This window comes from Pithys albifrons, chromosome Z, assembly GCF_047495875.1.
Source record: "Pithys albifrons albifrons isolate INPA30051 chromosome Z, PitAlb_v1, whole genome shotgun sequence".
Lineage (NCBI taxonomy): Eukaryota > Metazoa > Chordata > Aves > Passeriformes > Thamnophilidae > Pithys > Pithys albifrons.
Genome location: NC_092497.1, coordinates 64598747 through 64614531, shown reverse-complemented (window position 1 = coordinate 64614531; position 15785 = coordinate 64598747). Strand labels below are relative to the sequence as shown.

Below are 15785 nucleotides of genomic sequence, written 5' to 3'. Positions count from 1 at the left end.
AAAAGGAGTACCAGGGTAATTGAAAAAGATTTCAAGGCACTGACCCGATCTCTTCATGGGACAGGAGCACAGGTAGTAATTGCCTCAGTTCCTGTGCTAGCTGGGATGAATGAGGAGAGGTTTAGGAAAGCCCAGCTTACCAATAGGTGGCTTAGGGGATGGTGCTATCGTCAAAATTTTGGGTTTTTTGATCATGGGGCAAACTCCGTGTTGCCTGGTCTCGTCAAACCAGATGGGCTTCATTTATCTAGGAAGGGCAAAAGAACTGTAGCCCATAAGTTGGTAGGGTTGGTTAGGAGGGCTTTAAACTAGGTTTGAAGGGGGAAGGGATGGCAACTGGGCTCTCCAGAGATAAGCCTAAGGGTGTAGAGCCCGAGTTGAGAATGAAATCAATGGCCCAGCTGAAGTGCATGTACACCAATGCACGCAGTATGGGAAACAAACAAGAGGAGCTGGAAGCCACAGTGCAGCAGGAAAACTATGACATAGTTGCTGTCACAGAAACGTGGTGGGATGACTCACACGACTGGAGTGCTGCTATGGGGGGCTACAAGCTCTTCAGAAAGGACAGGCAGGGAAGGAGAGGTGGAGGGGTGGCTTTATATGTTAGAGAGTCTCTTGACTCTGTTGAAGTTGAGGTCAGCAGTGACAAGGTTGAGTGCCTGTGGGCCAGAATCAGGGGCAAGGCCAACAAGGCTGACACCCTTGTGGGTGTCTGTTACAGACCACCCAACCAGGATGATGAAGGAGATGAATTGTTCTAAAAGCAGCTGGTGGATGTCTCAAAATCTCCAGCCCTTGTTCTTGTGGGTGACTTTAACCTGCCAGATATCTGCTGGGAGCTTCATACTGCAGAGAAGAGGCAGTCAAGGAGGTTCCTGGAGTGTACAGAGGACAATTTCCTTCATCAACTGGTAAATGAGCCTACCAGGGGTAAGGCCCTGCTAGATCTACTGTTTACAAACAGAGAGGGGCTGGTAGATGATGTAGTGGTTGGAGGCTGCCTGGGGCATAGTGACCATGAAATAATAGAATTTTCAGTCCTCAGGGATGTAAGGAGAGCCACCATTAAAAGCTCTACTTTGGACTTCCAGAGAGCAGATTTTGGCCTATTCAAAAAACTGATTCAGAGCATACCCTGGGAAACAACCCTTAAAGGCAAGGGGGTCCAGGAGGGATGGACATGTTTTAAGAAGGAAATTTTGAGTGCACAGCAACAGGCTGTCCCAGTGTACTGAAAGGCAGCCGGAGGGGAAGACGGCCAGCTTGGTTAAATAGGGAGATTCTGAAAGAAATCAGGGATAAAAAGAAAGTTTACAGACTATGGAAAAAAGGGCTGGCTATTTATGAAGAATTTACAGATAGAGCTAGGTCACGCAGGAAAAAAATTAGGGAAAGAAAAGTGGAATTTGAAGTAAATTTGGCTAATTCAGTTAGGGATAACAAAAAGTCCTTTTATAAATACATTAATAACAAAAGGAGGGGCAAGGAAACCCTCCGTTCTCTGTTGGACTTGGAGGGAAATATAGTTAAGGAAGATGAGGAGAAGGCTGAGGTACTTAACACCTACTTTGCCTCAGTTTTCACCAGTAGGACAGGTGGCCCTCAAGACAACTGGCCTCTGGAGCTGGTAGACAGGGAGAGGGAGCTGAATAGCCCTCCTGTATTCCAGGAGGAAATAGTTACTGACTTACTGAGCCAGCTGGATCCTAACAAGTCTACGGGACCAGATGGGATCCATCCCAGGGTGATGAGGGAGCTGGCAGAAGAGCTTGCCAAACCGCTCTCCATCATCTTCCAACAGTCCTGGCTCTCTAGGGAGGTCCCAGATGATTGGAGGTTGGCCAATGTCACCCCAATCCACAACAAGGGCTGCAAGCAGGACCCTGGCAACTACAGGCCTATCAGCCTGACCTCCGTGCCTGGCAGGGTTATGGAGCAGTTCATCCTGAGTGCAATCACACAGCACCTTCAGGGCGAACAAGGGATTAGACCCAGCCAGCATGGGTTTAGGAGGGGCAGGTCCTGTCTCAACAACCTGATCTCTTTTTATGATCAGGTGACCCACCTGGTGGATGAGAGGAAGGCTGTGGATGTGGTCTATCTGGACTTCAGCAAGGCCTTTGACACTGTCTCCCATAATATACTCCTGGAAAAGCTGGTAGCCTATGGCCTGGACAAGTGTACCCTCTCCTGGATTAAGAGCTGGCTGGAGGGCCGGGCCCAAAGAGTGCTGGTGAACGGAGCTGCATCCAGCTGGCGGCCGGTCACTAGTGGTGTTCCCCAGGGGTCTGTGTTGGGTCCAGTCCTGTTTAACATCTTTATTGATGATTTAGATGAGGAGATTGAGTCCATCATCAGCAAATTTGCTGATGCCACCAAGTTGGGAGGGAGTGTCAACCTGCTGGAGGGCAGGAGGGCTCTGCAGAGGGATCTGGATAGACTTGAGAGATGGGCTGATTCCAGTGGGATGAAGTTCAACAAGGCCAAGTGCCGGGTCCTGCACTTTGACCACAACAACCCCATGCAGCGCTACAGGCTGGGCACAGAGTGGCTGGAAAGCAGCCAGGCAGAAAGGGACCTTGGGGCACTAATTGACAGGAAGCTCAACATGATCCAACAGTGTGCCCAGGTGGCCAAGAAGGCCAATGGGATCCTGGCCTGTATCAAAAATAGCGTGGCCAGCAGGCCCAGAGCAGTGATCCTTCCCCTGTACTCTGTGTTGGTGAGGCCACACCTTGAGTATTGCGTTCAGTTCTGGGCCCCTCAGTTCAGAAAGGATATTGAGGTGCTAGAGCAAGTCCAGAGAAGAGCAACAAGGCTGGTGAAGGGACTGGAGCACAAGCCCTATGGGGAGAGGCTGAGGGAGCTGGGGTTGTTTAGCCTGGAGAAGAGGAGGCTCAGGGGTGAACTCATCACTGTCTAGAACTACCTGAAAGGAAGTTATAGCCAGGTGGGGGTTGGTCTCTTCTCCCAGGCACTCAGCAATAGGACAAGGGGGCACGGGCTTAAGCTCTGCCAGGGGAAATTTAAGTTGGAGATCAGAAAAAAATTCTTTGCAGAGAGAGTGCTCAGGCATTGGAATGGGCTGCCCAGAGAGGTGGTGGATTCACCATTCCTGGAGATTTTTAAACGCAGATTGGACGTGGCACTGAGTGCCATGATCTGGTAAATGGACTGGAGTTGGATCAAGGGTTGGACTTGATGATCTTGGAGGTCTTTTCCAACCCAGTTGATTCTATGACTCTTAATAACTCTTCGAAGAAGCAGCTTTCCCTTTTGTTGCTGACAGCAGGGTTTACCAAGAGCAAGCAGTGTTTGCTTTTCCACTGGCTCCACCAGCTTACGTTTTCTTCAAAAGCACGTACACAATGACTGAGTTTGTTTCTGGGTTTAGAACTGAAGAAAAAGTGGGGTCAGCAGAAAATGCAGAATGATTGACTTAGCTGGAAATAATGGGGGAATATTTTGGGACAGTATACATATTGCAGGCAGACTGTGACCCATAAGCTGTGAGATGTTCTGTCTTACTTCTGTCCATCTCTTACTCAGTTGGGTTGTAGACCTGTTGGAATGGACACAACGCCCTATCCATGTATGCACACCATTAGGTACTTCAGGGGTTCTACCACGTGTTCTCACTATTCCTGTGTTATGCCTAAAAAATTAAATGGTACTAATCAAACATTAGAAGTAAGGACTTGTTGATTTCTTACATCTTTAAAACAGATTCATGCAAGTGCTGATTGCATTAATCAAGACATGTTACCTTCTGGTTTCTTGGAAGAGGTCTGTACTGTCCATTAGGCAATTGGCATTGTCAAATTCAAGGTCATTGTCAAAACCCCTCTTTTTCACCTCATCTGCTTTCTAAAAACAAGAAGTTCAGTTATGCTTAACCCAGTTATTCCATCAGTTTCCCCGTCTTCTCGGGATTTAAAAGTCTTGCATTGATTTGCTCCCTTACATGCTCCATTATGTAAATTGAATTTTCTTTCTTCATTAATAAGGTTTTTGTTGTTTAAAGCCCCTTCTGGTTTTTGTGTGTCTTGTTTTGAAACCCGTTTTTTAGGACATGGAATCTTTTATAAGATCTATAAATGGTAGGTACCATTCTATTCATCATCTAACAAAGAAAGAAAGAAGCATTCCTAGAAAGCACTGCTATTTAAGAAATGCTGTTCTATCATAACTGGGTCCTCCACCTTTTCTCCCATCCCTGTAGCTGCAAATTTCAGCAGTTCAAGGTTTTCTTGACATTTTTTTCTCTTGAATGTGTACAAAAGCTCTAACCCTCTTGGCTGTATTATCTAAAGTAGCCAGTAGTAGTATTTACAGGCTGTACTGTGGGGAGGGATTAAGGGAAAAGAAAGTCACTGATGGCTGTGAAGTGGAAAATATATGGATTAAACTCAGTTAGCAGCAGCAATTCCTTGCATATGCTCAATTTAACATTTTGTGTCTGTGATTTTTCTCTTGTATTAAAGGTTTGTCAAGGGTCGTACTGGTTGAAGTGATTGAAATGCTTTCAGAGGCTGCTTTTACAAATGGGTGCCACATGTTTTTACATGGTTTTTTTTCCTCTGTTTGTCTTAACAGGTTAAAATATTTTTGGAACCTCTTTCAAATTCCCTATCTTTTTATAATGGGCAGGGAAATGAACAGGTAGTACCAGTTTAAAGACATGTTTGAGATATTTCTGAATTATTTTTCTTCAAAAGAATTCAAAATGGTTGAACTTTTATGTTACTGTGAACATTTCATCCTTGGTGACAAGACTCCAGATTTAGGTACACTGTACCTAAGAAAGATGCAGCAGAACTAGCTAACACAGCAGGTAGCAGGCACCAGATAATTTTGAGGAAAGGGGAAATATGGCAGCCCATAACCTCTGAGTGGCAGCAGTCAACAATTTTCTGTGTGAGGGACTGTGTTTCCCACAAGGAGACCCACCCATCACAACAGGAGTCCCCCATCACAGCAGGAGGTGCTGTTGCAACTGCCGTGAATTCCCGAGTTTATGGAACTTACTGGGTTTGGGTTTGGGTTTGGGTTTGGGTTTGGGTTTGGGTTTGGCTTGTTTGTTGTGTTGTCTATCATCCTGTGTTGTTGTTGTTGTCCATCATTCTGTGTCGTTTTCATCCACCTATCCACCCCCTGGCCCCTGCCAGAAGTGCTAGTGTTGCTTGTGCACGTGATGGCCTGAAAAACAGTTACTAAGTGTTAGCAAAATACTGACTTCATAGTATGGTACTTGCTTGTCTGGTCATTAATACTGGTCAAGTTCTTTTGCTTATAAATGGAGCAAATCCACTTCAGAAGTTAGAATGACAGTACAGAGTAATTTTATACAGTAGAATTAGACTCTGGCAAGTTTTATTTAAAAACCTTAATAATATCTTTTGCAGGATCTACTTGTAGAAAGATTTAATTTTTCTCATAGTATTTCCATTAAATTACCTAAGTACATAAAAAGTCGTACTTCTGACCTTTCCCTTTTTCAGTCCTAGATAAAGAGCTGGATTACAGTCAAATGGCATGTAATTTCTATTCTACCAAATAAAGAAGTCAATAAAGGTCTTGTAATAGTCAACAGACATATTCTTACATAATATAAAGCCATATTCTAAACAGTTGAAATTTTTCTTTCCTAGTCTTATTGACAGTCATTATTTTTCTTCAAAAGCTTTGAAGTATTCTGAGTTGATAATCTTTAAAATTTTACACATTTAAAGACTGAATATTACTATTTGTCTTAGAAGCCTGGGAGTAGTACCAGATGCCTATTAATCTGTGGTTTACTGTAGCTACCGCTTTAATTGCTATCTTTCTGAATAAGAAAAGCTAACAGCTGCTGAACTGAATTGAAAAAATGATGTTCTACTAAGACAAGGATTTGTGCAGGAGAAATTTCTAATTTGAATTCTTTCCACTGTCTCATGTAGGGGCAGACTAGATTTCTACCACCCCCACCCTTTTTTTCTCTCTTCACCTTTTTAAATTTTTCTTTTTTCCTCCTATTTTTTTCTTTTTCTTTTTTCACCCCCTTTCCCCTCCCCAATAATTTCCAAGCCTAAATTAAGTAGAAGAAATGATACATGGTTCTCCTAAAATGAAGTCAGGCTATCCAGATAAACTGACTGTTTCTTTATGTGGCAGAGATAGCATGTTTACTTAAGTCTGTAGTGCAACATAATGATAGAACATATTTTCCTTCTCCCTCTGGATCTCATTAATATCTCCAATTAGTTAAAATAGAAGACTTCAGCATGGCCATATTCTGAGAGATTTTTAATTTCTCAGTGGTTTGAGAATCCTTCACCCTGTTTCCTTAAACCTTAGTTACGCCAAATTAGCATCTCATAAAACAAGACTTACCTACTTTAATAGTATTGCCCATCTTTGTTGTGTTTGATATTTTCCCTTTATGTGTTATATTGAAACCTTTTGCTTGTCAAAGCACTATGGCATTCAAGTAACCAAGACAATCTTAACTTCTGCACTAGTTTTGGATGTTGTTATAGGACTCTTTCCTTTGAGTAATCTAGAGCCAGAGACAACACCATTAAACGTCTCAGTTAATGGAACAGAATAAATTAACTCAGGCCTTCTCAGCAGGAAACATTGCGTCAAGAAAAATGTCAAACTTCTGCAACCCATTTCAAAACTGTCTGGTTTTGCACTGCCTTCTGCAGGTTTTCAGAAGTTTGTTCTGCGGGAATATGAATTCACTCTTCCCTCTGAGCTGGCTGGAGGTCCACTTTGTATAGGATGAGCCTCAGATAGGCTCTCACAGCAAGAGAGGACTTTATGAGAGAATCATCCACACAGAAAGTGCTGGCACTGACAGAACTTGAAGCAATCCAGGCAATGTCTGACTGGTGTAGTCATACCTCAACTTCAGGCATACCCTTTCCTGCTGAAATGTACAGACTCATGCTTGTCACCCATAAAATAAGATCAGTTAAGCAACAAGGCAGAAAGCTGCATAAGGTAATCCAGAGAAGAAAAGGATGAGTCTTTGACTAGAAACCCCCCCCCAGCTGAGCCCTAACTTCTGGTTTTCTGGAAAGTGCTTTACTGCACTAAGCACCTGTTTGCCTCCTCAGTGCAGCAGGGCAGGGAAGTTAGGTAATTACAAAGCGAGACTCAGGAACTTAATGTAGTCTTGTGTTTAGTGTTTCATAGCCAGAGGTCTGTCCTCCAGACTGCACACTTCTACCATGTATATTGTGCCAACTTTAGGTGTTAATCAGAGCTCTCAGCATTGAGGTTTGTCATGAATCAAGTGAGAATCTACCTCCACTTCCCCAAACAATCATGTTTGTTTATTCAGTCAGTGCATGGAGCAATCAAGATGGTACCAAAGCTGCCAGCAGTGGGAGAGTGTGGCTGGATGGCAGAGGGATGAGGGGACAAAGTTCATTGAGGAAAAAGAGAGTGTGGCAGCTGCTGGGTAAACTGACCTGCCCAAAGTGTGATGGCCTTGGTGCTCAGTGCACCCAGACTGAACCTGGTGGTACTGGTCACAATGTCTTCTTCTGAGGGGACAGAAGTCATTCTGCCCCCTGTCTGGCAGTGTGTTGGTCTATACCCTTGAGACGATAGGGTTCTCAAAGAGTTTTACCTTCATGTGGCTGTAGTGTGCGGGGACTGACTCTGGAGTCCTTTCAGACCAAAGCCGTAAACTAAAAATTCCTTGGGCTAGTGGAGACTGGGAGTTTGGAAAAATTTTGCTGCTTGGTCAGGATACTTTCATAGCTTTTATGTTAAAGCAGGGTCTGTGACCAACACCTTTCCACCCAGCTGAGTGCTGGAAACACCAAGCTCTATGGTCTTTCTTTTACTGATACCTTATAGGCCATTAATTACCTAGTGCTAACTGGAATAAGATTCAGCTAGAGGGGTGCAAGAGACCCTCTCCAAGCTATATTTGAATGGTTATAACTGTGCTATGGGACTTGTGCATTAAAATATTGTTGGACAGATGAGAAAACACATGTCAAGGACATTCAATTCTGACTCCTGATTAAAAAAAGAAGAAAAATCCTTTTTCTTCTGCTCATGTTTCATGTGGAAAGCGTATTCCCTTGCCTGTCCTAAAAAGCATAGTAGAAAATGAGACTAGTGATCTCTTGTCATGTCTGAGGCTGTGAAAAAGTCCAGTATCAGCAGAGTAATGGCTCAGGCTTTGAATTTTGGTAGGTAGCAAGAGGCTTCTGAGCCTGCCATGCAGGGTTGAGCATCTGCATCCCATCTGCGTGGTCATGCAAGTATGCATTCCTTCAGCAAAGGAATTAAAGTATCCTGTATCTTGGAAACCTGAGTAATCACTTGGTTTTAAGTCCTTTTAAGGGATCTGTCCTCAGCTGCGTGTTTTAAAAACAGCATAATTGTGTTTTTGCATGCTTGTAGCCTGCCACCTCACTGAGCTGCAGTAAGTGGTTTACTGTGGTTTCCGGAAGTGGTTTACTGTGGAAGCTTCTTGTCCTGTTGCTGCTATGCAAATTCATACCATCGACAGCGCCAAAGTAAAGCAGCTGTTCTTCTCTGTGAGTGCCAGGATTGTGCCTGCTGCATTGTGTGCAGTTCTGAACAACAAATATCTATCACATTGACCTCCCAAGGCTCAGCTCTGCCTTAAAGACACGGTTTAGCTTTTAACAGAGCTGATCAACACACAATGTGCTGACTGTCATTCCTCAAGAACAAAATGACAGATGGGCTTATAATATGTTTTTCTGGAGGCAGAGAATGAGAAGAGCAAGCTGGTTACTAATTACCTGCTCACCACTGAAAAGAGGAATGTCCCTCTACATGACACAATTTGCATGGACATAGCAAAATTAATTAACTTTTTCACCCTCATCTGTCCCAGGGTGAGCTACACACCATTGTCTTCCATGTAGTCCTGAGATTTGAATGCAGCCATTTACATTCAACAGGGCAGCACAGACACAGTGTGAGAGTTCAAGAGTTTTGAAATGCATCTCTGTCATCAGGAGGCTTTGAAACAGGTGTGCTGCTGAGTAACAGCCATGGGTCATATTGGTGATTGTTACCATTGCTCCTTTTTATTATACCTTTTTTTCTTAAAGCTCTTTGTATCTGGTTATCAATAAGCAATTTTTCTTTCAGATCTGTTATGCAGATTACTATTTCTAAACTAGTATGATGACTCTTATGTAAAAAGAATACTCCTGATATGCTGTTAAGTAAAATATAAAACTGCGATTCCACTTAATTGTTAGTTTTATTTGTTATGTTGGGTTTGGGGTGAGTTTAGAGAAGTTAGCAGTTGCATCCAGCTGTACAAGAAGACCCAATCTTAGGACATAAGGTAACCTTGAGGGTGAGCTAAAATGGCAGGATTATGTCCCTAATGGCTGTATGTACTAGACAAAGTTTCTTGACTTTAAACTGTATTTTAAATTTTTTACAGATAAGTGCTGATAAGATCCTTTGTGATCAACAGTCTTTATGAAATGCTATCCATTACATATTTACTTTGATTATTTTTTAAATGTTGCTTTAACACTTCTGTCCCATGACAGGCCTATTATTCTAACAATTCGATAAGTAGATACATTAAATACTACCTAAAAAGATTTGTGTTCAGAAATATTTTCAGAATTAATTCACGAGATTTATCAACTCAGACTCCAGAATTCTTCACTATTTCTTGTCATAATGAAAGATGAAGGTGGTGGTGGAGGGAATGCTAGAAGCAGTGTATTGCTTACTTAGGCACAAAAATGGGAATAATTTGCAGGGCTGCATTTGAAAAATAAAATTGGAACAGTGAAGTGTAGCTCTCTGACAGTGGAAACAGAAGCAAAATCTTAAAGTATATAGCTGCTGCTAATATCTAGGTAAGTGCTACAGGCTGTTTTCCTGGATTTGAAAGCTGATGAGAAACCAGTTTAAGCAATACAATCAGTATATTGGGTATCCTATTTGTTTAGTTTTTGAGACTGCCTTGACAGCAGCAAGGTCGCTGACCCTTAATGGCAGCAATTTTTTTCCCTTTGGTACAATTATGGTTGGTCTTTATTGTCAGTGTAATCAGTAGCAGGGGCCTAGATCTTCATGTAGGTTTATTTCAGAGTTTCTGTGTGGTTAATCTGAAGAAGGTAATTTCAGAGTGTTGATGAGCACTTTAGTTCTGCTCACCATCTAGGAAAGTTTAAAAAAACCTGTCGTTTTAATCTGAGCCTTTTCAATTTTGAAAACAACCCTCTTCAGAATAGACTTCACCATCTACATCTGTTACTTTTGGCCTCCTCAATTTATATTCACTTAGCTTGGCTGATCTGCTTTTCTTCTTTCTCCTTTAGCTTCTTGGTTCTCTCCCAATATCCAAAGCACAAACTGTATCATCACTGTGACGAATGGTCAGTTCACCTTCTCCACAGCACTCAGATATTTTCTTCATGGCTCTCCGTGTGAAGTCGACCTTCCCTCTTTCTTTCTTGAGAGCAGTGTACTCGTAGGCCTTCAGCTTGCTGTAATAGTCTGAAAATTTGTTGTAGAGGATGGAGATGGGCATGCCATTCAGGATTATTCCAAAAGCAATGCAGAGGAAAGCAAACAGGCGACCAAGGTGAGTTTCTGGACACATATCACCATATCCCACTGTAGAGATGCTGACCTACAGGCAAACCAACATTCAGCTTGTTAACTGAGAAGAAATAGATGAACAGATATGTTCACTGATCAGGGACAATTTTAAAGTTACTGGTTTTGTACTTTGCATCATAAGCTTGAAATGCTCCCTAATGCCGTTCTTTTCTGTACCATGCATCTTAGAGAAAATATATCTTAAAAAAAAATTCCCTCTCATGAAGTTAAAAAAGGCAGTGGTTTGACACCACTCAGGAGGAATTTTGGAAGCTTTGCCCTGTGGAGGGAATTTCTAAACAATTCCACATGAGTCCAGAAGGTGAGTTTGCTTGGCTGCAGTGAGATGTGGCTCCCTGACCATACAAATCCACTGATAGCTGCAACCCTGCTCCCTCATTATGTCACTTGGAACAGATGTCCTGTTTCTAAATCCAGTGTGGTGATAAAACCCAGTATTTGGGGCTTACTCTGTGGATTGTATTTTGAGTTCTGCCTTTGTTTGTCACATATATTTTAGGACCTAATGCAAAACACTTGAAAATCTTCAGCTAATTGTGAAATATATTTTCATAATATTTGTACTATAGGGAGAAGTGATCCAGGACTTTGAAAATTCTAGATAAAATCCACTTAATGATTACATGCTACAAGGAACTGTAGCCCGTAAATTTTTACTTGCAGTGTATTCTTCCAGCATATTTATTAATAGTGCTAAATGAGTACCCTGGGTGGGAAATTTTTGCTGACTCCCCATTTGAAGAAACATTTGGGGGTTGCTTAAAGTGTTTTGGGTTTGGTTGTTGTTGCCATTTGGGTTTTTTTCTGTGAGGGTGGTGGTATTTAGTGTATTCATTTTATATGAATCTGTACACTTTGCTATCACATCATATGCATAGTTTTGCAGACTTTTTTCTTCTCAGCCACCATAATTTTCTTTTTTTAGCCTATGGATATATGAAGGAACAGTGTCATGAGTCCAGTACTACACCAGGTACCGTATAGATTCATTGTAAAATTCAGTTTCAAAAATTCATGAATGTTTAATTATGGGGATGCTAAATATGAATTATGTACTCCCAAGTAGCAAAAAATAACTCATAATTTATATACTTTCACTGTACACATCTTTATTTTTTATTATTTTTATATTTAGTAAATATAATGTACTTTTCTCTGGCAGGTAAAACTTGCAGACTTCTGCCACTTTCTAATCAGTGCAAGAGATGTTTTTTAGCAATTTTTTGTTTTTTCCCCACAATGTCTCAACACACTGTGTGTATCTGTGAAACAGTAATCTAAAACTCTGGCAGAAATAAGCCACAGGCGGTAGGACTTTCACTGTAATACCCTGGTGGCTTTAGCCACAGTAAGTGGCTTCAGAATAAATAACTAAACAAGTCTTTGGAAGGTCATGGTGTGCAGCCTGCCATCCTTTAACATGCTAAATAAAATGTTATTTCAAATGAAGAAAGCACTAGGGTGCATGGAACAGCACTGGGTGAGCACATTTGTAGGATGCACCTGGTGCTTCCTGTGGAATAAAAAGGATTAGCCATTTGCTTTAATGGAAATTAAGTCACTGGATTTGAATGATAATACGGGATAAATATGTCCAAAAATAAATACTGAGATGAAGGCAAGATGTTTATCTCTACCAGCCAGGAGAAAAATATTATCCTGTGATAAGGTTCTGTTCCACTGGCATAGTCTTATACATTGCCTGTAACAGTTTAGCAGGGGTACTACTTCTGCATATGCAAGACTGTGAATGCTGTTGGATTTTAATAAAATTTGAGTGATCCAGATATTTTAATTCACAGTTCTTTTTCAATGTGCATGCTACCGCTCCTGTTTTGAAGAAACTTAATCAGCTAAATTTGCCTTTTTTCATATAGTCATAAAGTTTCTTTGGAATATCTAAATGATTATCGTGTCACCAGTTTGCAGAAATGAGCCCTAAAAATTTTGTGTATAATCTGCATGTTCAGAAAACAAAACATATGGCTAATGTCTTTATTCTAGCAATGTATGAAAAACAAATATTTTCATAACCTCTGTATATTACTGACAGATGATGTGTGAAGGTCATATTACAGGACCTTTATTCACTTATTTTTCCATCCTTTCCATGGCCCAGCTTGAATGATATTCAGTACAGGTACATAAATGCATGTGTACATATAACTGTCTACATGTGTCTGTAGGGCCAGTTTTTCTGCCATGTGCTGAATCACTACAGACATTGTGGTAAACCACCACACCTCATTGGCCATTGCTGGACCAGAAGTGCAGACCGTGGGCTCCAGGACTCCTGACTGGGAGAAGTGACCTTGGATGGGCTGAGATTACTGTCCTGTAGGCCCCATCTGCAGCTTGGTGCAGTCTGTGTCTTTGCTGATCAACCAGCATGAGATGTTCTGACTCCTATTCAGTCCATTTGCGTGGGCTTCTTTCTCCAGGAAAGTGACTGGGACAGAGCTAGACCCATAGCCAGGCCCAGGGATCAGTCCTGGGGCCCTGCAAAAACATAGATTATGGAGGGCAACATCAACTACTGCAAAACAGAGTGCATGTGAGCATAGACTAGGACAAGCCTTAAGGTTATGGATGGCCAAGATATGGGCCCTTTGCCTCCCCTCAGCATCTGCAATGTCTAGTTATGCCCTGTTTTCATACAGGATGCTATAGATACACACACCTTCTGCAACACAACAGAACACAGTCTATTGTGTAAAACAACTGTTGGTTCTAATGCATTTTTAACAGCCAGAACTCTGGGACAGCTTTTGCTTTTAAAGTTTCAGTGACCTGACAATAGTTAATAAACTATGTCTTGTCATCTTGTAGTTGTATGATGGGTCACAGAAGGACTGCAAATAGAATAAGGATGAAAATCCTGTGTTCACCTGCAACCAGATAGCCTGATGCATGAATGGCTTTCTCCCTTCTCTGTTTTTTGCAACACTAAAAATGGCATTAAATGAGGAAATGCTTTTTTTTCCCCATCTCTTTGCCCACTTCTTCTTTAGAAGTGCAAATACTTTCTGCATTTGGAGAGATGGAAATTTCAACACTGTCAGCCTATTTAAGCCTTGATTTAAGCTTCCAACAGAGGTGAATGAGTGCGTGTGTGTGTGTGTGTGTGTGTGCATATGTCCTATAAGCTCAGAATTCAGAGCAGATGTTCACTGATCTGAGCCTGTTTTTAGACTGTCAGCAGCTCCAGCAAGGAAGGAGAGGGAAAGTGAGGGGGTGGGTCTCTGGCTACCCAGCAAGGTAAGATGTGTTTACTTACGGCAGCCCACCACCAAGCATGAGGAATGCTGGTGAAATTGGTACTGGAGACATCATGCTCCACTGTGTAGACCATGGCAGAGAAGGCGAAGATCCCCATAGCAATGAAGAGCAAAAGGCAGCCCACCTGCTGGTAACACTGGCGCAAGGTAAAGCCGAAGGCACGCAGCCCTGTGGAGTGGCGGGCCAGCTTGAGGATGCGGAAGATACGCATGAGGCGCATGATGCGAAGCACTTGTCCTACCTTGCCCACCCGTCCCACCTTCTCGATATCGTGCTCATGCTGAGAGCCCCGACCCCGGGGCTGGTCATCATCAGTAAAGCATTCGAGCAGCAGCTGCAGATAGAGGGGCAGGATGGCAATGAGGTCTACTGCGTTGAGGGCGCTGCTGGCAAAGCGGCGCAGGTCTGGGGTAGAGACCAAGCGCAGTAGGTACTCCAGTGTGAAGAATGCAATGCATAGGGTCTCAATGTGCTCCAAGACAGGCCGGCTATCCCCACTCTTCCAGTCTACCTGTTGCATCTCCTCCACTGTGTTTAGTGCCAGGGCCACCACAGAGATGAGCACAAAGAAGCTGGAGGCCACTGCCATCACCTTGGCTGTGACAGAGGAGAAGGGCTTCTCCATGAGGTTCCAGAGGCGCCAACGCTGGGGACCATAGTAGCGCATGTGGTGGAAGAGCTGCTCATTCTCCTCAGCCTCTGCCTGGGAGCGCAGCTCCCGCTGGACCTTCAGCTGTTCAGTCAGCTCATTGCGGCGCTCCTCGAAGCAGATGCGGCAACAGCGAGGGGTGTATTTGAGACGCACGCCCCAGTAGCTCAGTTCCTCCAGGAAGCTCCGGGGGCACAGCTCATCCCGCACACGCAGCACTCCTGAGGCATAGAAATTGTACACCAGCTGGAAGACGGCTGGGTCCCGGTCAAAGAAATACTCATCCACCTGGGCAGTGTAGTCATCGCACAGGCCCAGCTGGCAACGGCGGTCAGTGGAGGTAGCCAGTCGGCCCAGGCGGGTCTTGGGATAGATGGCCACTGCCTGGTAGGTGAGACGGTAGCTTTGGCCGCCAACGTTGATGTTCAGCATGGATGGAGCAGATGCCATAGCTGGGGCTCTGGCAGAAAGAGCAGGGGAGCAAGGAGTGAATGATGAGGCCTTGTTTTCTCCCTTAAATGTGTCTTCATTTGGCCATTTTCTTTGGTCTTTCTCTTCATCTTCCTCATCTTCATCATCCACATAATAATAGCAATTCCCCTCAGGTCCCAGTAGCAGTAGGGACTGCGTGTTCAAGGGAGCATTAGCAGAAAAACCACTCTGCTTTTCCACATGCATGCCTTCATTATTCTTCCCCTTGTTGGGCTGTGGGAGGATGTTTGGCGCTTCCGTCTCCCTGCCTTTATGCTTCAGGAAAGGAAGCTCTTGCTGTATGTTAAGCTGCAACATAATATTATTCCTTACTCTTCTCCCTTCTTTGCATTCACCTGATCAAGCAACTAACACCAGTCCTTTCCAGCACTACAAAGGGTGGCAATCCTGTTTTCTTTATCTCAGTAGTATCATGCACAGAGGTGGTTCTGCATTTTTCTCCCTGCCAGGCACACTCCAGTTGTTGTGAAAGCTGTGTGAGGGATATAGACACATGAAGACTGCTGTTGGCCGTTTTAATCTTGCTGACAGCAAAGATCTGAGTGCTTAGAGGAGGGGATTTAGGGGCTATTATCCTGTTCCATCCTCATTTCCCTCAGGCTGTGACGTGAATGATTATGGATCCATAAATCTATCAAAAATCAGTAGAGGGAAAAAAACCCTAATGTTTCATTGGTAATAAAACTCACACATTTCCTAATTCAGTATATATGTTTTAAAAACA

At 43.1% G+C, this 15785-nt stretch overlaps 1 protein-coding gene across 1 annotated transcript; it reads right to left on the bottom strand.

Moving 5' to 3' along the window:
* Positions 1-10333: 10333 nt before the first annotated feature.
* KCNV2 (potassium voltage-gated channel modifier subfamily V member 2) lies at positions 10334-15358 on the bottom strand. Its single transcript, XM_071581572.1, has 2 exons — positions 13919-15358; positions 10334-10651 (listed from the first exon to the last, which is right to left on the bottom strand). The coding sequence occupies exons 1-2, from the start codon at positions 15356-15358 to the stop codon at positions 10334-10336; spliced, it is 1758 nt and encodes a 585-aa protein (XP_071437673.1).
* Between the last annotated feature and the right edge of the window lie 427 nt (positions 15359-15785).